We start from the raw sequence: 24,403 nt of genomic DNA, 5'->3' as shown, positions 1-24,403 counted from the left end.
TAAGGTGGTAAGACAAACTGACCAAGGCTCTGTTATAGAGATATGAATGTGAAGAAAAAAGTGGCGGGGCTTCCGTTTGGCTGAAAAACGAACTGCAGATTGCACCATAGTCAGAATGTGTGGCTGAAGCTGATTGGTCAAAGAGGACGTGCTCTCCTTCAGCTATGTTTGGTCAAGCAGGGACACCATAGGATTGAAACTGACCACAGCTGATCAGGTGTTGAGCAGTGTGAGGTAGGTAGTTTACATCTGGAATAAAGATTTGTATCTGTGCAATTAATCTCAGCCGCGCTGGACAGGAGACTGATTTTTGTGAGTATGTTTACGAAGTAATAAAACACAATTTTCACCTCCATTTTCGGATTCTCAGACAATTTAGGTTGTTGCACACCGCGTTCAGCCAAGGGTGTGCAACATCATAAATTGTCCGAAAATGGTGGTGGAAAATTGTTTTATTAAGACAGTACACATTTTTCCCGTTTTTTTTCTTCCGGCGGCTCACCGTTAAGGCTAGCTAGTTAAGGAGGAAAATGAGGCCTTTGCAGCCTGAATGGATGCTTTTTGTACGAGGCGGTCCACAGTGAACACCAGTGTATTACCAGGAATGCACATCAATCCTAGACGTGTGACACGCATTTGACCCTCTTTTCACGCTCTTTCTAATTAGTCCATTGTGTCAGCGTGTTAATTTTGAACTGCGCTCCAAATCGTTTTGAAATCGGAGCATCTGCGCCTGCAATTTAACATGACGAGCGGAACCTTTATCATTGTCCTGTCTGATGCCACAGCGCTGATAACCGCGACACGTTGAAGCATATGATTGGTCTAGTTATGGAAGGGATCAAGGGGATTGGATGCATGTTTTAAAGAAACGCCCCTCAACATTAGTGTGGGTTTGAATGGAGAGAGAGATCGTTCTCCACTGACTTTATAACACTGTAAAAAGAGCAGCACCGTAGTGGTGTTTAATGTACAATGTTGTTAACAAAGTTAGATTGCTGTTACTCCCGTCTCTATTGCAGAATGCAGCCTTTTAACAGCATGTACTAAAGTAGAATTAATCTACATTTGCATAAATCTCCTCGTTTGGTGATTGGGGTTTAGGCCGTGACAACGATAAGGCAGCTGACAGAACCTACAGGATGTTTTAGCAGGAAGTTCGTTGACCTGATTTGGAACTATGAAAATAATTTTGTCAAACAGGTTGTGAACCCAAAAGTGTAAGTTTGATTCTAGAGGGGGGACAATAAATAGGAACATAATTTGGTTAGGGTTTAGGGGCAGATTCATGTCATCTAGTCTTCAGGAGATTTTATTATCTATTTACTTTATTTAGTCTGATCAGTGGAACAATTCTCATTCTTAACAATGGGCTATAATACAGTTTATAATATAGTGTGCTTGTCAGCAAGAACACTGTTATTCCCCATATATATGTTATTATTCCACTCCTTCCCAGTGTTGCCAGTGTAATCACATAGGAAATCTGACATGCCTACTTGTGTCTTTTTAAAAATGATTTATATGAGGATATGTATTTTTGCAGCCATTCATGGACAGTTTTGAATAAGTCATTGGATATTAAACTGCTCCAGGAATCAAATATCATTTTGGACATTTTAGTACCGTGTGCATGCTAAGCAGAGACGGTAGGGGGCCTCACAACTCAGAAACATCATATTGTGTCTGTGCAGAGTAAGGTGAAGACTGGGATCTTCAACCAGTAGGAATAAACCACCTGAATATTTATATTCATTAGATTTTTCTTGAAGGTTGGGTGATTTTAGAGACATTTGCCCTATTTTAAAGAGATAGTTCACCCAAAATACAAAATGTTTGCGACCTTACCATGAAAGCATCTCTACAAGGACACTGCAATCAATCTATGATTTGGTTTACCAACGGCCATCAACCATTAATATAAAAATGTCCTGTGCAGAGCCTTGGCGTAGTGATAACACTCCCCTCCCCTGTGCATACAACTTAACACCTGAGAACAGAGTTTCATCCCTGCTTCCGGCCTTCCCACGGTTTCTAACATTAGCCTGTCTCCCTATCTCATTTCATTACTGTCTGAACAAAGTGACAAACCCACGTAAAAAAAAATATGTTTACAAAATATTAGCATACTTTAAAATGTAAAAATCTCAAAGTAACAAAGTCATCAAATGTTGAGTGTTCATTTAATGTTCAAAGCATCCACCTGACCTGTGGTTTTTATTTTCCCCCCTGGTCACAGGCCTAAGCCATGTCAAAATACGTAGAATTGCAGGAAATGAGCTATAAAACAGTAAAATGTTCCTGATGGAGAACCCCAGTCCCCCATCTAGGGGTTGTGTCAGGGGGCAGTGAAATTCACATAGCAAATCTCACTCCAAGTTGGTAGCCCTGAGATAGCGCAGATCTAGCAGCCAGTATCAGCTGCCTAGGCTGCTGAGTGTGAAGTCGTGCGCACAAATGTAATTACTGTGTAAGATTTTCAAAGTTATTGTGCACCAATATCTGAAAACATCATTCAAGAGTAAAGTAGCCTAGTTAGATTCAGATAGCCTTTTATCATTGTATTGCTCTGTTAGTTCCAGTGGCGTTCAGGTCTAGTTAGATTCAGATAGCCTTTTATCATTGTATTGCTCTGTTAGTTCCAGTGGCGTTCAGGTCTAGTTAGATTCAGATAGCCTTTTATCATTGTATTGCTCTGTTAGTTCCAGTGGCGTTCAGGTCTAGTTAGATTCAGATAGCCTTTTATCATTGTATTGCTCTGTTAGTTCCAGTGGCGTTCAGGTTGTAAAAATGTCTGTATTTCTAAAGATGTAGGTTCAGTTTAGGCTACAGGATATACTTCGACTCTGCCCCATCGACAGGTTAGAGATAGATTTGACACTGCTGTGTGTGTGTGTGTGTGTGTGTGTGTGTGTGTGTGTGTGTGTGTGTGTGTGTGAGTGGGATGGACGGGGACCATATAACCACCCTGTGTACTCCTGTCATGGTTGTGGATGTTGATATAGTGAAGAGGAATGCTGAGAAAATGAGAGAACGTTGGACCAAGCTAGGAGTCACACTACGACCACACATGAAGACACACAAGACCCTGTAAGACACACACACACACACACAAGACCCTGTAAGACACACACACACACACAAGACCCTGTAAGAAACACACACACACACACACACACACACACACACACACACACAAACACAATAAGAGACCAGAACTGTGTGTGTGTGTGTGTTGTGAGTGTGGTGATATAATGACAGGTGGGTCTAGGAGTTGTATCGTCGTGTCAACACTGGCAGAAGCCAGTTTCTATGCCGACCACGGATATGACGACATCCTGTATGCCTACTCTGTTCCCTTTGACAAGGTACACACCCTAACCCCTACACACTACACCCTAACCCCTCCACACTACACCCTAACCCCTCCACACTACACCCTAACCCCTAGAAACTACACCCTAACCCCTACACACTACACCCTAACCCCTACACACTACACCCTAACCCCTACACACTACACCCTAACCCCTCCACACTACACCCTAACCCCTACACACTCCACCCTAACCCCTCCACACTACACCCTAACTTCACACTACACCCTAACCCCTACACACTACACCCTAACCCCTACACACTACACCCTAACCCCTACACACTACACCCTAACCCCTCCACACTACACCCTAACCCCTACCACACTACACCCTAACCCCTCCACACTACACCCCTAACCCTCCACACTACACCCTAACCTCCACACTACACCCTAACCCCTCCACACTACACCCTAACCCCTCCACTACACCCTAACCCTCCACACTACACACTAACCCCTCCACACTACACCCTAACCCCTACACACTACACCCTAACCCCTCCACACTACACCCTAACTTCCATACACACCCTAACCCCTCCACACTACACCCTAACTTCCATACACACCCTAACCCCTCCACACTACACCCTAACTTCCATACACACCCTAACCCCTCCACACTACACCCTAACTTCCATACACACCCTAACCCCTCCACACTACACCCTAACTTCCATACACACCCTAACCCCTACACCCTAACTTCCATACACACCCTAACCCCTAGAAACTACACCCTAACCCCTCCACACTACACCCTAACTTCCATACACACCCTAACCCCTACACCCTAACTTCCATACACACCCTAACCCCTACACCCTAACTTCCATACACACCCTAACCCCTAGAAACTACACCCTAACCCCTACACACTACACCCTAACCCCTACACACTACACCCTAACCCCTCCACACTACACCCTAACCCCTACACACTCCACCCTAACCCCTCCACACTACACCCTAACTTCCATACACACCCTAACCCCTACACACTACACCCTAACCCCTACACACTACACCCTAACCCCTACACACTACACCCTAATCCCTCCACACTACACCCTAACTTCCATACACACCCTAACCCCTACACACTACACCCTAACCCCTACACCCTAACTTCCATACACACCCTAACCCCTCCACACTACACCCTAACTTCCATACACACCCTAACCCCTACACACTAACCCCTACACACTACACCCTAACCCCTCCACACTACACCCTAACTTCCATACACACCCTAACCCCTCCACACTACACCCTAACCCCTACACACTACACCCTAACCCCTACACACTACACCCTAACCCTCCACACTACACCCTAACTTCCATACACACCCTAACCCCTCCACACTACACCCTAACCCCTACACACTACACCCTAACCCCTCCACACTACACCCTAACTTCCATACACACCCTAACCCCTACACACTACACCCTAACTTCCATACACACCCTAACCCCTCCACACTACACCCTAACTTCCATACACACCCTAACCCCTCCACACTACACCCTAACTTCCATACACACCCTAACCCCTACACCCTAACTTCCATACACACCCTAACCCCTACACACTACACCCTAACTTCCATACACACCCTAACCCCTACACCCTAACTTCAATACACACCCTAACCCCTACACACTACACCCTAACTTCCATACACACCCTAACCCCTACACACTACACCCTAACCCCTCCACACTACACCCTAACTTCCAAACACACCCTAACCCCTCCACACTACACCCTAACTTCCATACACACCCTAACCCCTACACACTACACCCTAACCCCTCCACACTACACCCTAACTTCCATACACACCCTAACCCCTCCACACTACACCCTAACTTCCATACACACCCTAACCCCTACACCCTAACTTCCATACACACCCTAACCCCTCCACACTACACCCTAACTTCCATACACACCCTAACCCCTACACCCTAACTTCCATACACACCCTAACCCCTACACACTAACCCCTACACACTACACCCTAACCCCTCCACACTACACCCTAACTTCCATACACACCCTAACCCCTCCACACTACACCCTAACCCCTACACACTACACCCTAACCCCTCCACACTACACCCTAACCCCTCCACACTACACCCTAACTTCCATACACACCCTAACCCCTACACACTACACCCTAACTTCCATACACACCCTAACCCCTCCACACTACACCCTAACTTCCATACACACCCTAACCCCTACACACTACACCCCTAACTTCCATACACACCCTAACCCTCCACACTACACCCTAACTTCCATACACACCCTAACCCCTACACCCTAACTTCCATACACACCCCTAACCCCCTACACACTACACCCTAACTTCCATACACACCTAACCCCCACTACACCCTAACTTCCATACACCTAACCCCTAACTCCACTCACCTAACCCTACACCCAACTCCCATACACACCCTAACCCCCTACACACTACACCCTATCTCCATACACACCCTAACCCCTACACCTAACTTCCTACACACCTAACCCCTACACACTACACCCTAACTTCCATACACACCCTAACCCCCTACACCCTAACTTCAATACACACCCTAACCCCTACACACTACACCCTAACTTCCATACACACCCTAACCCTCCCTACACACTACACCCTAACCCCTCACACTACACCCTAACTTCCAAACACACCCTAACCCTCCACACTACACCCTAGCCCCTCCATACACACCCTAACCCCTCCACACTACACCCTAACTTCCATACACACCCTAACCCCTACACACTACACCCTAACCCCTCCACACTACACCCTAACTTCCATACACACCCTAACCCCTACACCCTAACTTCCATACACACCCTAACCCCTCCACACTACACCCTAACTTCCATACACACCCTAACCCCTACACCCTAACTTCCATACACACCCTAACCCCTCCACACTACACCCTAACTTCCATACACACCCTAACCCCTCCACACTACACCCTAACCCCTCCACACTACACCCTAACCCCTCCACACTACACCCTAACTTCCATACACACCCTAACCCCTACACCCTAACTTCCATACACACCCTAACCCCTACACCCTAACTTCCATACACACCCTAACCCCTACACACTACACCCTAACTTCCATACACACCCTAACCCCTACACCCTAACTTCCATACACACCCTAACCCCTCCACACTACACCCTAACTTCCATACACACCCTAACCCCTCCACACTACACCCTAACTTCCATACACACCCTAACCCCTCCACACTACACCCTAACCCCTACACTACACCCTAACTTCCATACCCTAACCCCTCCACACTACACCCTAACTTCCATACACACCCTAACCCCTACACCCTAACTTCCATACACACCCTAACCCCTCCACACTACACCCTAACCCCTCCACACTACACCCTAGCTTCCATAGTGGAGGGTAAGTGCTGTTTACACACCCTTTTTAATGAACCTACCTTTTGCTGAGAAATGCATGAAAAGTCTTGTTACGTTAATCACTGCAAACGGCGGCCAGCGTTTTGCCACTACCTCATTGCCTCCACACTAACTGTACAGCTAGCTGCTACTTACCTACTCTGTGCCCTTCCACTATCTATCCAACACCATTAAACTGTGCCTGTGTGTGCCTGTGTGTGCCTGTGTGCGTGTCTGTGTGTGCCTGTGTGTGTGTGTGCCTGTGTGTGTGTGTGCCTGTGTGTGCCTGTGTGCGTGTCTGTGTGTGCCTGTGTGTGTGTGTGCCTGTGTGTGTGTCTGTGCGTGTCTGTGTGTGTGTAAGGTTGAGCGCTGTGCCGTGCTGGCAGAGCGTCTGTCTCTGTTCCAGGTGTTGTTGGACCACAGAGATGCTCTGGATGAGCTGAGGAAGAGCCCACTGACAGACGGAGGGGTGTGGCACGTCTGGCTCAAACTGGACTGTGACAACGGAAGAGGTGAGAGCGGGTTCTAGAATGTTAGAATGTTCTAGAACGCTATTATGGCGTTCGAGAATGCTTCGCTGTTCTGTTCCTTCAGACCTGGGTCAACAGTATGTCAAATATCTTATTGTGTGAAATATGCTATATAAATACAGTTTGATTAGATTTTGAAAGTAAGATACTTGAAAGTATTCGAGGTGCACTTGATTGGTTTGGTGTTTACTATTCCATCGGTTCCAAATCAAGTGCAACTGAAGTATTCGGAAGTATTTGACCCAGGGGCACGTTCAGAAGGACGCAACGTTTTGGAACGTTCAGATAGGAATATGCTATGTAGAACAAACAAGCCTCTCTGACACGTAGAATAAGGAATCACGTCAGCTCCATGCCTCTCTGACACGTAGAATAAGGAATCACGTCAGCTCCATGCCTCTCTGACACGTAGAATAAGGAATCACGTCAGCTCCATGCCTCTCTGACACGTAGAATAAGGAATCACGTCAGCTCCATGCCTCTCTGACACGTAGAATAAGGAACCACGGCAGCTCCATGCCTCTCTGACACGTAGAATAAGGAATCACGTCAGCTCCATTCCTCTCTGACACGTAGAATAAGGAATCACGTCAGCTCCATTCCTCTCTGACACGTAGAATAAGGAATCACGTCAGCTCCATTCATGGAATTTCTATCCGCAACTTTCATCAACGTTTGGCTACTGAACGTGGTTCTGGGTTGTGTTACTGAACGTGGTTCTGGGTTGTGCTACTGAACGTGGTTCTGGGTTGTGTTACTGAACGTGGTTCTGGGTTGTGTTACTGAACGTGGTTCTGGGTTGTGTTACTGAACGTGGTTCTGGGTTGTGTTACTGAACGACAACATTGTGTGCAACGTTGACAGTTACGATATTTACATTAACATTTTAGTCATTTAGCAGACGCTCTTATCCAGAGCCACTTACAGTTAGTGAGTGCATACATTTTTCATACTGGCCCCCCGTGGGAATCGAACCCACAACCCTGGCGTTGCAAGCGCCATGCTCTACCAACTGAGCTACACGGGACAGAACAAATTTATTTTTTTACAATGACGGCCTACCCCGGCCAAACCCGGACGACGCTGGGCCAATTATATGCCACCCTATGGGACTCCCAATCAAGGCCGTATTGTGATACAGCCTGGAATCGAACCGGGGTCTGTAGTGATGTGATTTCAAATGGACACACCCATATCGATCAGGCCACACCCACCAAAGGGGAGCAAACGTACCTTTAAAGGGGGTTGAGGAACGATGTGCACCGTTTAGGGGAGACGGGCCATTCAGGACAAACTGTAATGCAACGTAGCAAACCTTGAAGCGAACTGAACACACCGTGGTTCTGTTTTGTAGCGGGTGTTCTGCACTCGGAGCCAGAGGCACTGCGATTGGCCCAGGCCATCTCTGAGTCAGAGGGGGTGGAGCTGGTGGGGGTGTACGCCCACTGTGGGAACACCTATGGCTGCAGAGGGGCAGAGCAAATACACGCTGTTGCCCAGGAAACAACCACCCTCGTACTGCAGTTCATGGAGAAGTAAGACACACACACACAAAGACACACACACACACAAAGACACACACACACACACAAAGACACACACACACAAAGACACACACACACACACAAAGACACACACACACACACAAAGACACACACACACAAAGACACACACAAAGACACACACACAAAGACACACACACAAAGACACACACACACAAAGACACACAAACACAAAGACACACAAACACAAAGACACACACACACACAGACACACACACACACACACAAAGACACACACACACACAAAGACACACAGACACAAAGACACACACACACACACAAAGACACACAAAGACACACACACACACAAAGACACACACACACACAAAGACACACACAGACACACACACACAAAGACACACACACAAAGACACACACACAGACACACACACACACACAAAGACACAGACACACACACAAAGACACACACACACACACAAAGACACACACACACACACACACACGAAGACACACACGTCTCTCTCTCTCTCCAGACTAAAGGCTGTGGGTATCAGCTGTAAGTCCAGTATAGGCTCCACCCCCTCCTGCAGCCAGCCAATCAGTGACATGGCCAAGCTCAGCGAGGTGCATCCTGGGAACTACGTCTTCTTCGGTCAGTATGTGTGTGTCCGTGTGTGACCACAATAGATCTATAGTAGTAGAAAGCAGTGTTGTTTTCTGATTGGCTGCTATGCTTCCTGTAGACGTGCAGCAGTCTGTGATTGGTTCGTGCGGTCTGGAGGACGTGGCTGTCAGGGTTCTGAGCAGGGTCATAGGTCACTCTCCTCACAGAAACCAGCTGCTCCTTGACTGTGGCTGGTCCGCTCTCAGGTACTACAGCTGTATTAAATACTGTTGTTATTACTATAATACTACTGTCATAGTACTGTTATTACTATAATACTACTGTCATAGTACTGTTATTACTATAATACTACTGTCATAGTACTGTTATTACTATAATACTACTGTCATAGTACTGTTATTACTATAATACTGCTGTCATAGTACTGTTATTACTATAATACCACTGTCATAGTACTGTTATTACTATAATACTACTGTCATAGTACTGTTATTACTATAATACTGCTGTCATAGTACTGTTATTACTATAATACTACTGTCACAGTACTGTTGTTATTACTATAATACTACTGTCACAGTACTGTTATTACTATAATACTACTGTCATAGTACTGTTGTTATTACTATAATACTACTGTCATAGTACTGTTATTACTATAATACTACTGTCAGAGTACTGTTATTACTATAATACTACTGTCATAGTACTGTTATTACTATAATACTACTGTCATAGTACTGTTATTACTATAATACTACTGTCATAGTACTGTTATTACTATAATACTGCTGTCATAGTACTGTTATTACTATAATACTACTGTCATAGTACTGTTATTACTATAATACTACTGTCATAGTACTGTTATTACTATAATACTGCTGTCATAGTACTGTTATTACTATAATACTACTGTCACAGTACTGTTGTTATTACTATAATACTACTGTCACAGTACTGTTATTACTATAATACTACTGTCATAGTACTGTTGTTATTACTATAATACTACTGTCACAGTACTGTTATTACTATAATACTACTGTCATAGTACTGTTATTACTATAATACTACTGTCATAGTACTGTTATTACTATAATACTACTGTCATAGTACTGTTATTACTATAATACTACTGTCATAGTACTGTTATTACTATAATACTGCTGTCATAGTACTGTTATTACTATAATACTACTGTCATAGTACTGTTATTACTATAATACTACTGTCATAGTACTGTTATTACTATAATACTGCTGTCATAGTACTGTTATTACTATAATACTGCTGTCATAGTACTGTTGTTATTACTATAATACTACTGTCATAGTACTGTTATTACTATAATAATACTGTCACAGTACTGTTATTACTATAATAATACTGTCATAGTACTGTTATTACTATAATACTACTGTCATAGTACTGTTATTACTATAATAATACTGTCATAGTACTGTTATTACTATAATACTACTGTCATAGTACTGTTATTACTATAATAATACTGTCATAGTACTGTTATTACTATAATACTACTGTCATAGTACTGTTATTACTATAATAATACTGTCACAGTACTGTTATTACTATAATAATACTGTCACAGTACTGTTATTACTATAATAATACTGTCACAGTACTGTTATTACTATAATAATACTGTCATAGTACTGTTATTACTATAATAATACTGTCAGTACTGTTATTACTATAATACTACTGTCATAGTACTGTTATTACTATAATACTACTGTCATAGTACTGTTGTTATTACTATAATACTACTGTCACAGTACTGTTATTACTATAATACTACTGTCATAGTACTGTTGTTATTACTATAATACTACTGTCACAGTACTGTTGTTATTACTATAATACTGTCATAGTACTGTTATTACTATAATACTGCTGTCACAGTACTGTTATTACTATAATAATACTGTCATAGTACTGTTATTACTATAATACTGCTGTCACAGTACTGTTATTACTATAATAATACTGTCATAGTACTGTTATTACTATAATACTACTGTCACAGTACTGTTATTACTATAATACTACTGTCATAGTACTGTTATTACTATAATACTACTGTCATAGTACTGTTGTTATTACTATAATACTACTGTCACATTACTGTTATTACTATAATACTACTGTCATAGTACTGTTATTACTATAATACTGCTGTCACAGTACTGTTGTTATTACTATAATACTACTGTCACAGTACTGTTGTTATTACTATAATACTACTGTCACAGTACTGTTGTTATTACTATAATACTGTCATAGTACTGTTGTTATTACTATAATACTGCTGTCACAGTACTGTTGTTATTACTATAATACTACTGTCATAGTACTGTTGTTATTACTATAATACTACTGTCATAGTACTGTTGTTATTACTATAATACTACTGTCACAGTACTGTTGTTATTACTATAATACTGTCATAGTACTGTTGTTATTACTATAATACTACTGTCACAGTACTGTTGTTATTACTATAATAATACTGTCATAGTACTGTTATTACTATAATACTACTGTCATAGTACTGTTGTTATTACTATAGTAATACTGTCATAGTACTGTTGTTACTATAATACTACTGTCATAGTACTGTTATTACTATAATAATACTGTCATAGTACTGTTATTACTATAATACTACTGTCATAGTACTGTTATTACTATAATAACTGTCATAGTACTGTTATTACTATAATACTGCTGTCATAGTACTGTTATTACTATAATACTACTGTCACAGTACTGTTATTACTATAATACTACTGTCACAGTACTGTTATTACTATAATAATAATGTCACAGTACTGTTGTTATTACTATAATAATACTGTCATAGTACTGTTATTACTATAATACTACTGTCACAGTACTGTTATTACTATAATAATACTGTCACAGTACTGTTATTACTATAATAATACTGTCATAGTACTGTTATTACTATAATAATACTGTCACAGTACTGTTATTACTATAATACTACTGTCACAGTACTGTTATTACTATAATACTACTGTCATAGTACTGTTATTACTATAATACTACTGTCATAGTACTGTTATTACTATAATACTACTGTCACAGTACTGTTATTACTATAATACTACTGTCATAGTACTGTTGTTATTACTATAATACTACTGTCACAGTACTGTTGTTATTACTATAATACTGTCATAGTACTGTTATTACTATAATACTGCTGTCACAGTACTGTTATTACTATAATAATACTGTCATAGTACTGTTATTACTATAATACTGATGTCACAGTACTGTTATTACTATAATAATACTGTCATAGTACTGTTATTACTATAATACTACTGTCACAGTACTGTTATTACTATAATACTACTGTCACAGTACTGTTATTACTATAATACTACTGTCATAGTACTGTTATTACTATAATACTACTGTCATAGTACTGTTATTACTATAATACTACTGTCACAGTACTGTTATTACTATAATACTACTGTCATAGTACTGTTATTACTATAATACTGCTGTCATAGTACTGTTGTTATTACTATAATACTACTGTCACAGTACTGTTATTACTATAACTGTCATAGTACTGTTGTTATTACTATAATACTACTGTCATAGTACTGTTGTTATTACTATAATACTACTGTCACAGTACTGTTATTACTATAACTGTCATAGTACTGTTGTTATTACTATAATACTGTCATAGTACTGTTGTTACTACTATAATAATACTGTCATAGTACTGTTGTTATTACTATAATAATACTGTCACAGTACTGTTGTTATTACTATAATACTACTGTCATAGTACTGTTATTACTATAATACTACTGTCATAGTACTGTTATTACTATAGTAATACTGTCATAGTACTGTTGTTATTACTATAATAATACTGTCACAGTACTGTTGTTATTACTATAATACTACTGTCACAGTACTGTTGTTATTACTATAATACTGCTGTCACAGTACTGTTGTTATTACTATAATACTGTCATAGTACTGCTATTACTATAATACTACTGTCATAGTACTGTTATTACTATAATACTACTGTCATAGTACTGTTATTACTATAATACTACTGTCATAGTACTGTTATTACTATAATACTACTGTCACAGTACTGTTGTTACTATAATACTGCTGTCACAGTACTGTTATTACTATAATACTACTGTCACAGTACTGTTGTTATTACTATAATACTGCTGTCACAGTACTGTTGTTATTACTATAATACTGCTGTCACAGTACTGTTGTTATTACTATAATACTGCTGTCATAGTACTGTTGTTATTACTATAATACTGCTGTCACAGTACTGTTGTTATTACTATAATACTGCTGTCATTACTATAATACTGCTGTCACAGTACTGTTGTTGTTACTATAATACTACTGTCATAGTACTGTTGTTATTACTATAATACTGCTGTCATAGTACTGTTATTACTATAATACTGCTGTCACAGTACTGTTGTTGTTACTATAATACTACTGTCATAGTACTGTTGTTATTCCTATAATACTGCTGTCACAGTACTGTTGTTGTTACTATAATACTACTGTCATAGTACTGTTGCTATTCCTATAATACTGCTGTCACAGTACTGTTGTTATTACTATAATACTATGTCATAGTACTGTTATTACTATAATACTACTGTCACAGTACTGTTGTTATTACTATAATACTGCTGTCACAGTACTGTTGTTATTACTATAATACTATGTCATAGTACTGTTATTACTATAATACTGCTGTCATAGTACTGTTATTACTATAATACTGCTGTCACAGTACTGTTATTACTATAATACTGCTGTCACAGTACTGTTATTACTATAATACTGCTGTCACAGTAGTGTTATTACTATAATACTACTGTCACAGTACTGTTGTTATTACTATAATACTACTGTCACAGTACTGTTGTTATTACTATAATACTACTGTCATAGTACTGTTATTACTATAATACTACGTCATAGTACTGTTATTACTATAATACTACGTCATAGTACTGTTATTACTATAATACTGCTGTCATAGTACTGTTGTTATTACTATAATACTGCTGTCATAGTACTGTTGTTATTACTATAATACTACTGTCATAGTACTGTTATAACTATAATACTACTGTCACAGTACTGTTGTTGTTACTATAATACTGCTGTCACAGTACTGTTGTTATTACTATAATACTACTGTCATAGTACTGTTGTTATTACTATAATACTGCTGTCACAGTACTGTTGTTATTACTATAATACTGCTGTCATAGTACTGTTGTTATTACTATAATACTGCTGTCATAGTACTGTTGTTATTACTATAATACTACTGTCACAGTACTGTTGTTTATTATTATTATTATTATCACTTTCAGTCTGGATGGAGCTGGGAAACTGCCCACCGGATACGCTGTCATAGAGGGACATCCTGACCTCAGGTAATACTACAATACTACTACAGTACTACCACAATACTACTACAATACTACGACTGATATTACTACTACTGTCATAGATGGACATCCTGACATCAGGTAATACTACAATACTACTACAGTACTACGACTGATATTACTACTACTGTCATAGTATAGACATCCTGACCTACTACAATACTACTACAGTACTACAACTGATATGCAGGTTGTTGTCTATGACCCAGGAGAATTGCAGAGTGGAGCCTCTCTCAGTGTCTGTCTGTCCCCCTGCAGGTTGTTGTCTATGACCCCAGGAGAATGGCAGAGTGGAGCCTCTCTCAGTGTCTGTCTGTCCCCCTGCAGGTTGTTGTCTATGACCCCAGGAGCATGGCAGAGTGGAGCCTCTCTCAGTGTCTGTCTGTCCCCCTGCAGGTTGTTGTCTATGACCCCAGGAGCATTGCAGAGTGGAGCCTCTCTCAGTATCTGTCTGTCCCCCTGCAGGTTGTTGTCTATGACCCAGGAGCATGGCAGAGTGGAGCCTCTCTCAGTGTCTGTCTGTCCCCCTGCAGGTTGTTGTCTATGACCCCAGGAGCATGGCAGAGTGGAGCCTCTCTCAGTGTCTGTCTGTCCCCCTGCAGGTTGTTGTCTATGACCCAGGAGCATGGCAGAGTGGAGCCTCTCTCAGTGTCTGTCTGTCCCCCTGCAGGTTGTTGTCTTTGACCCAGGAGCATGGCAGAGTCGAGCCTCTCTCAGTGTCTGTCTGTCCCCCTGCAGGTTGTTGTCTATGACCCAGGAGCATGGCAGAGTCGAGCCTCTCTCAGTGTCTGTCTGTCCCCCTGCAGGTTGTTGTCTATGACCCATGAGCATTGCAGAGTGGAGCCTCTCTCAGTGTCTGTCTGTCCCCCTGCAGGTTGTTGTCTTTGACCCAGGAGCATGGCAGAGTGGAGCCTCTCTCAGTGTCTGTCTGTCCCCCTGCAGGTTGTTGTCTTTGACCCAGGAGCATGGCAGAGTAGAGCCTCTCTCAGTGTCTGTCTGTCCCCCTGCAGGTTGTTGTCTTTGACCCAGGAGCATGGCAGAGTCGAGCCTCTCTCAGGACAGCTGGACTACAGCCAATATCCCCTGGGAACACTACTGACTATTATACCTTACCATGTGAGTACTCATCCCTTACTCATCCCCTACCGCATTAGTACTCAACCCCTATTCAGTCATCCCCTACAGCATTAGTACTCATCCCTTACGCATCCCCTATTCACACTCATCTCCTACCACGTTAGAACTCATCCCCTATTCACTCTCATCCCCTACCACGTTAGTACTCATCCCCTACTCATTCTCATCCCCTACCACATTAGTACTCATCCCCTACTTACTCGCATCCCCTATCACATTAGTACTCATCCCCTACATACTCTCATCCCCTACCACATTAGTAACATTAGTACTCATCCCCTACATACTCTCATCCCCTATCACATTAGTACTCATCCCCTACTTACTCTCATCCCCTACCACATTAGTACTCATCCGCTACTTACTCTCATCCCCTACCACATTAGTACTCATCCCCTACCACATTAGTACTCATCCCCTACCACATTAGTACTCATCCCCTACCACATTATTACTCATCCCCTACCACATTAGTACTCATCCCCTACCACATTATTACTCATCCCCTACCACATTAGTACTCATCCCCTACCACATTAGTACTCATCCCCTACTACATTAGTACTCATCCCCTACTACATTAGTACTCATCCCCTACTTACTCTCATCCCCTACCACATTAGTACTCATCCGCTACTTACTCTCATCCCCTACCACATTAGTACTCATCCCCTACCACATTAGTACTCATCCCCTACTTACTCTCATCCCCTACCACACTAGTACTCATCCCCTACCACATTAGTACTCATCCCCTACCACATTAGTACTCATCCTACTTACTCTCATCCCCTACCACATTAGTACTCATCCCCTACTTACTCTCATCCTCTACCACATTAGTACTCATCCCCTACCACATTAGTACTCATCCCCTACCACATTATTACTCATCCCCTACATACTCTCATCCTCTACCACATTAGTACTCATCCCCTACCACATTAGTACTCATCCCCTACATACTCTCATCCCCTACCACATTAGTACTCATCCCCTACCACATTATTACTCATCCCCTACATACTCTCATCCCCTACCACATTATTACTCATCCCCTACATACTCTCATCCCCTACCACATTAGTACTCATCCCCTACCACATTATTACTCATCCCCTACATACTCTCATCCCCTACCACATTAGTACTCATCCCCTACTACATTAGTACTCATCCCCTACTACATTAGTACTCATCCCCTACCACATTAGTACTCATCCCCTACTACATTAGTACTCATCCCCTACCACATTAGTACTCATCCCCTACTTACTCTCATCCCCTACCACATTAGTACTCATCCCCTACTACATTAGTACTCATCCCCTACCACATTAGTACTCATCCCCTACTACATTAGTACTCATCCCCTACTACATTAGTACTCATCCCCTACTACATTAGTACTCATCCCCTACTACATTAGTACTCATCCCCTACTTACTCTCATCCCCTACCACATTAGTACTCATCCCCTACTACATTAGTACTCATCCCCTACATACTCTCATCCCCTACCACAGTAACTTTAACACGAGTTGTCATTGTACACTACTTTGACTCCATGTCAGAGGTCTAATCTAGGTGTGTGTGTCCAGGCGTGTGCGACGGCCATGATGCATCCCGTGTACTACATCCACTCTGAAGGCCGGCTGATGGGAAAGTGGACACCCACGCGCGGCTGGTGATCAGCAGAGCATCATGGGAAATGTAGTACTATGTGGGTCCATGGGTGTGTAGTCCTGACAAAATCAGAGTGCGTGTTGGAGGGAATCAGCCTGAGCTACAGAATCACTGATCTACAAATCACCTTGCAGCTCAAACAATTACTCATTATGTGATCTCTTATGTGATCTTGGGAAATGTCCTTCCTATACTTTTCATATGTCATCGTTAATATTGTGTTGTCCTGCATTGGGGCTGTATTGTATAGCTGTCACTGACACTAAACCATCTTTTACACTAATAAATGAACCACTTTCCTTAAACCTTTTTGTATATCTTTCCAACTGGCTGGTCATTGTTAGTAATATGATGTCGAGACAGTTATAGCAAATATACTTAGAATAACTAATTGTATACACTGAGTGTACAAAACATTAGGAACACCTGCTCTTTCCATGACAGACTGACCAGGTGAATCCAGGTGAAAGCTATGATCCCTTATTGATGTCACCTGTTAAATCCACTTCAGTGTAGATGAAGGGGAGGAGACAGGTTAAAGAAGGATTTTTAAGCCTTGAGACAATTGAGACATGGATCGTGTATGTGTGCCATTCAGAGGGTGAATGGGCAAGACAAAAGATTGAACGGCCTTTGAACCACAGGAGGCTGCTGAGGGGAGGACGGCTCATAATAATGTCTGGAAAGGAGTGAATGGAATGGCATCAAAATACGTGTTCAATGTATCTGATACCATTCCCCTGATTCCGCTCCAGCCATTACCACGAGCCCGTCCTCCCCAACCATTCCCCTGATTCCGCTCCAGCCATTACCACGAGCCCGTCCTCCCCAACCATTCCCCTGATTCCGCTCCAGCCATTACCACGAGCCCGTCCTCCATTCCCCTGATTCCGCTCCAGCCATTACCACGAGCCCGTCCTCCCCAACCATTCCCCTGATTCCGCTCCAGCCATTACCACGAGCCCGTCCTCCCCAACCATTCCCCTGATTCCGCTCCAGCCATTACCACGAGCCCGTCCTCCCCAACCATTCCCCTGATTCCGCTCCAGCCATTACCACGAGCCCGTCCTCCCCAACCATTCCCCTGATTCCGCTCCAGCCATTACCACGAGCCCGTCCTCCCCAACCATTCCCCTGATTCCGCTCCAGCCATTACCACGAGCCCGTCCTCCCCAACCATTCCCCTGATTCCGCTCCAGCCATTACCACGAGCCCGTCCTCCCCAACCATTCCCCTGATTCCGCTCCAGCCATTACCACGAGCCCGTCCTCCCCAACCATTCCCCTGATTCCGCTCCAGCCATTACCACGAGCCCGTCCTCCCCAACCATTCCCCTGATTCCGCTCCAGCCATTACCACGAGCCCGTCCTCCCCAACCATTCCCCTGATTCCGCTCCAGCCATTACCACGAGCCCGTCCTCCCCAACCATTCCCCTGATTCCGCTCCAGCCATTACCACGAGCCCGTCCTCCCCAACCATTCCCCTGATTCCGCTCCAGCCATTACCACGAGCCCGTCCTCCCCAACCATTCCCCTGATTCCGCTCCAGCCATTACCACGAGCCCGTCCTCCATTCCCCTGATTCCGCTCCAGCCATTACCACGAGCCCGTCCTCCCCAACCATTCCCCTGATTCCGCTCCAGCCATTACCACGAGCCCGTCCTCCCCAACCATTCCCCTGATTCCGCTCCAGCCATTACCACGAGCCCGTCCTCCCCAACCATTCCCCTGATTCCGCTCCAGCCATTACCACGAGCCGTCCTCCATTCCCCTGATTCCGCTCCAGCCATTACCACGAGCCCGTCCTCCCCAACCATTCCCCTGATTCCGCTCCAGCCATTACCACGAGCCCGTCCTCCATTCCCCTGATTCCGCTCCAGCCATTACCACGAGCCCGTCCTCCCCAACCATTCCCCTGATTCCGCTCCAGCCATTACCACGAGCCCGTCCTCCCCAACCATTCCCCTGATTCCGCTCCAGCCATTACCACGAGCCCGTCCTCCCCAACCATTCCCCTGATTCCGCTCCAGCCATTACCACGAGCCCGTCCTCCCCAACCATTCCCCTGATTCCGCTCCAGCCATTACCACGAGCCCGTCCTCCCCAACCATTCCCCTGATTCCGCTCCAGCCATTACCACGAGCCCGTCCTCCCCTATTAAGGTACCACCAACCCCCTGTGCTTTGAACGGGGGTACGGTAGTAGGTGCCAGGTGCACCGGTTTGAGTGTGTCAAGAACTGCAACGCTGCTGGGTTTTTCACGCTCAACAGTTTCCTGTGTGTATCAAGCATGGTCCACCACCCAAAGGACATCCAGCCAACTTGACAGAACTGTGGGAAGCGTTGGGAGTCAACATGGGCCAGCATCCCTGTGGGAAGCCTTCGAGTCAACATGGGCCAGCATCCCTGTGGGAAGCATTGGAGTCAACATGGGCCAGCATCCCTGTGGGAAGCGTTCGAGTCAACATGGGCCAGCATCCCTGTGGGAAGCGTTCGAGTCAACATGGGCCAGCATCCCTGTGGAACACTTTCAACACCTTGTAGAGTGATTGTCAACCAATCACTAGGGTTTTTTTGTTTGACCCACGCAATTGCAACCATAGACAGGAAACAGGATCCAATGTTGCTGCAATTTATGTATACAGTGCCCTTGATCATGATACATTACACATAAGAGCCATTGGATGAAGGCGTCTTCTGTAAGCAGGAGTTTTGTTAAGAGCCCCAACGCTCAATCTGAACATTAACACGCATTGCTTTGCGGTATGGTTTTCGAAGCATAATGACCTTATCTTTCATATCAGTGAAAAAAATATATAAAACAAATTAAATTGTTCAAATCACATTTTATTTGCCACATGCGCCGAATACAACAGGTGCAGACATTACAGTGAAATGCTTACTTACAGCCCTTAACCAACAATGCATTATTTCTTAATAAAAAGTAAAATAAAACAACAAAAAAGTTGCAGAAGTAAAATAAAATAACGGTAGGGAGGCTATATACAGGGGGGTACCGGTGCAGAGTCAATGTACGGGGGCACCGGCTAGTTGAGGTAGTTGAAGTAATATGTACATGTGGATAGAGTTAAAGTGACTATGCATAAATAATTAACAGAGTAGCAGCAGCGTAAAAAGATGGGGTGGGGGGGGCAGTGCAAATAGTCCGGGTAGCCATGATTAGCTGTTCAGGAGTCTTATGGTTTGGGGGTAGAAGCTGTTGAGAAGCCTTTTGGACCTAGACTTGGCGCTCCGGTACCGCTTGCCATGCGGTAGCAGAGAGAACAGTATATGACTTGGGTGTCTGGAGTCCTCGACAATTTTCTTCCTCTGACACCGCCTGGTATAGAGGTTCTGGATGGCAGGAAGCTTGGCCCCAGTGATGTACTGGGCCGTACACACTACCCTCTGTAGTGCCTTGCGGTCGGAGGCCGAGCAGTTGCCTTACCAGGCAGTGATGCAACCAGTCAGGATGCTCTCGATGGTGCAGCTGTAGAACTTTTTGAGGATCTGAGGACCCATGCCAAATCTTTTCAGTCTCCTGAGGGGGAATAGGCTTTGTCTTGCCCTCTTCACGACTGTCTTGGTGTGTTTGGACCATGATAGTTCGTTGGTGATGTGGACACCAAGGAACTTGAAGCTCTCAACCTGTTCCACTACAGCCCTGTCGATGAGAATGGGGGCGTGCTCAGTCCTCTTTTTTTCCCCGTAGTCCACAATCATCTCCTTTGTCTTAGTCACGTTGAGGGAGAGGTTGTTATCCTGGCACCACACGGCCAGGTCTCTGACCTCCCTATAGGCTGTCTCATCTTTGTCTGGGATCAGGCCTACCACTGTTGTGTCGTCGGCAAACGTAATGATGGTGTTGGAGTCGTGCCTGGCCATGCAGTCATGGGTGAACAGGGAGTACAGGAGGGGACTGAGCACGCACCCCTGAGGGGCCCCTGTGTTGAGGATCAGCGTGGCAGATGTGTTGTTACCTACCCTTACCACCTGGGGGCGGCCCGTCAGAAAGTCCAGGATCCAGTTACAGAGGGAGGTGTTTAGTCCCAGAATCCTTAGCTTAGTGATGAGCTTTGAGGGCACTATGGTGTTGACCGCTGAGCTGTAGTCAATGAATAGCATTCTCACATAGGTGTTCCTCTTGTCCAGGTGGGAAAGGGCAGTGTGGAGTGCAATAGAGATTGCATCATCTGTGGATCTGTTGGGGCGGTATGCAAATTGGAGTGGGTCTAGGGTTTCTGGGATAATGGTGTTGATGTGAGCCATGACTTTCAAAGCACTTCATGGCTACAGACGTCAGTGCTACGGGCCGGTAGTCATTTAGGCAGGTTATCTTAGTGTCCTTGGGCACGGTGACTATGGTGGTCTGCTTGAAACATGTTGGTATTACAGACTCAGTCAGGGACATGTTGAAAATGTCGGTGAAGACACTTGCCAGTTGGTCAGCACATGCTCGGAGTACACGTCCTGGTAATCCGTCTGGCCCTGCGGCCTTGTGAATGTTGACCTGCTTAAAAGTCTTACTCACATCGGCTACGGAGAGCGTGATCACATAGTCATCCGGAACAGCTGGTGCTCTCATGCATGCTTCAGTGTTGCTTGCCTCGAAGCGAGCATAGAAGTAATTTAGCTGGTCTAGTAGGCTGGTGTCACAAGGTGGGATACACACGGCCATATCTCCATGTTACAGACGGAAGACGAGGGGACCACCTGTGCTAATTATCTATCCAGAGGTGACCACCTGTGCTAATTATCTATCCAGAGGGGACCACCTGTGCTAATTATCTATCCAGAGGTGACCACCTGTGCTAATTATCTATCCAGAGGGGACCACCTGTGCTAATTATCTATCCAGAGGGGACCACCTGTGCTAATTATCTATCCAGAGGGGACCACCTGTGCTAATTATCTATCCAGAGGGGACCACCTGTGCTAATTATCTATCCAGAGGTGACCACCTGTGCTAATTATCTATCCAGAGGTGACCACCTGTGCTAATTATCTATCCAGAGGTGACCACCTGTGCTAATTATCTATCCAGAGGGGACCACCTGTGCTAATTATCTATCCAGAGGGGACCACCTGTGCTAATTATCTATCCAGAGGGGACCACCTGTGCTAATTATCTATCCAGAGGTGACCACCTGTGCTAATTATCTATCCAGAGGGGACCACCTGTGCTAATTATCTATCCAGAGGGGACCACCTGTGCTAATTATCTATCCAGAGGGGACCACCTGTGCTAATTATCTATCCAGAGGGGACCACCTGTGCTAATTATCTATCCAGAGGTGACCACCTGTGCTAATTATCTATCCAGAGGGGACCACCTGTGCTAATTATCTATCCAGAGGGGACCACCTGTGCTAATTATCTATCCAGAGGGGGACCACCTGTGCTAATTATCTATCCAGAGGGGACCACCTGTGCTAATTATCTATCCAGAGGTGACCACCTGTGCTAATTATCTATCCAGAGGGGACTACCTGTGCTAATTATCTATCCAGAGGGGACTACCTGTGCTAATTATCTATCCAGAGGTGACCACCTGTGCTAATTATCTATCCAGAGGTGACCACCTGTGCTAATTATCTATCCAGAGGTGACCACCTGTGCTAATTATCTATCCAGAGGTGACCACCTGTGCTAATTATCTATCCAGAGGTGACCACCTGTGCTAATTATCTATCCAGAGGTGACCACCTGTGCTAATTATCTATCCAGAGGGGACCACCTGTGCTAATTATCTATCCAGAGGGGACCACCTGTGCTAATTATCTATCCAGAGGTGACCACCTGTGCTAATTATCTATCCAGAGGTGACCACCTGTGCTAATTAGCTATCCAGAGGGGACCACCTGTGCTAATTATCTATCCAGAGGGGACCACCTGTGCTAATTATCTATCCAGAGGGGACCACCTGTGCTAATTATCTATCCAGAGGTGACCACCTGTGCTAATTATCTATCCAGAGGGGACCACCTGTGCTAATTAGCTATCCAGAGGGGACCACCTGTGCTAATTATCTATCCAGAGGGGACCACCTGTGCTAATTATCTATCCAGAGGGGACTACCTGTGCTAATTATCTATCCAGAGGGGACCACCTGTGCTAATTATCTATCCAGAGGGGACTACCTGTGCTAATTATCTATCCAGAGGGGACCACCTGTGCTAATTATCTATCCAGAGGGGACCACCTGTGCTAATTATCTATCCAGAGGTGACCACCTGTGCTAATTATCTATCCAGAGGGGACCACCTGTGCTAATTATCTATCCAGAGGGGACCACCTGTGCTAATTATCTATCCAGAGGTGACCACCTGTGCTAATTATCTATCCAGAGGGGACCACCTGTGCTAATTAGCTATCCAGAGGGGACTACCTGTGCTAATTATCTATCCAGAGGGGACCACCTGTGCTAATTATCTATCCAGAGGTGACCACCTGTGCTAATTATCTATCCAGAGGGGACCACCTGTGCTAATTATCTATCCAGAGGGG

The 24,403-nt window shown here is 44.1% G+C and overlaps 1 protein-coding gene across 6 annotated transcripts; it reads left to right on the top strand.

Annotated features, from left to right (window-relative positions):
- The first annotated feature begins 144 nt into the window (after nt 1-144).
- On the top strand, nt 145-18,201 carry zgc:162816 (uncharacterized protein LOC571260 homolog). Of its 6 annotated transcripts, none has more exons than XM_041842729.1 (10): nt 145-234; nt 2,941-3,090; nt 3,272-3,368; nt 7,226-7,376; nt 8,749-8,929; nt 9,451-9,569; nt 9,661-9,787; nt 14,996-15,058; nt 16,084-16,189; nt 17,785-18,201. In XM_041842729.1, the coding sequence occupies exons 2-10, from the start codon at nt 2,945-2,947 to the stop codon at nt 17,899-17,901; spliced, it is 1,107 nt and encodes a 368-aa protein (XP_041698663.1). In that variant the 5' UTR covers nt 145-234; nt 2,941-2,944; the 3' UTR covers nt 17,902-18,201. The 6 variants fall into 6 exon arrangements, with proteins under 6 accessions (XP_041698663.1, XP_041698662.1, XP_041698659.1 ...); XM_041842728.1 differs by having other exon boundaries at nt 3,239-3,368; nt 17,812-18,201; XM_041842725.1 differs by having other exon boundaries at nt 3,239-3,368.
- Nucleotides 18,202-24,403: the final 6,202 nt, after the last annotated feature.

Source organism: Coregonus clupeaformis, chromosome 21 (genome assembly GCF_020615455.1).
Source record: "Coregonus clupeaformis isolate EN_2021a chromosome 21, ASM2061545v1, whole genome shotgun sequence".
Classification (NCBI taxonomy): domain Eukaryota; kingdom Metazoa; phylum Chordata; class Actinopteri; order Salmoniformes; family Salmonidae; genus Coregonus; species Coregonus clupeaformis.
The sequence above is the reverse complement of the archived record's forward strand: the minus strand, read 5'-3'. Positions and strand labels throughout refer to the sequence as shown.

Coding starts and splice junctions, on each gene's coding strand:
- zgc:162816 (XM_041842725.1), top strand. CDS start 2,945: ATGGACGGGGACCATATAACCACCCTGTGTACTCCTGTCATGGTTGTG. Junction 9,570..9,660: donor TGGGAACTACGTCTTCTTCG/GTCAGTATGTGT, acceptor TGCTTCCTGTAG/ACGTGCAGCAGTCTGTGATT. Junction 9,788..14,995: donor TGTGGCTGGTCCGCTCTCAG/GTACTACAGCTG, acceptor TATCACTTTCAG/TCTGGATGGAGCTGGGAAAC.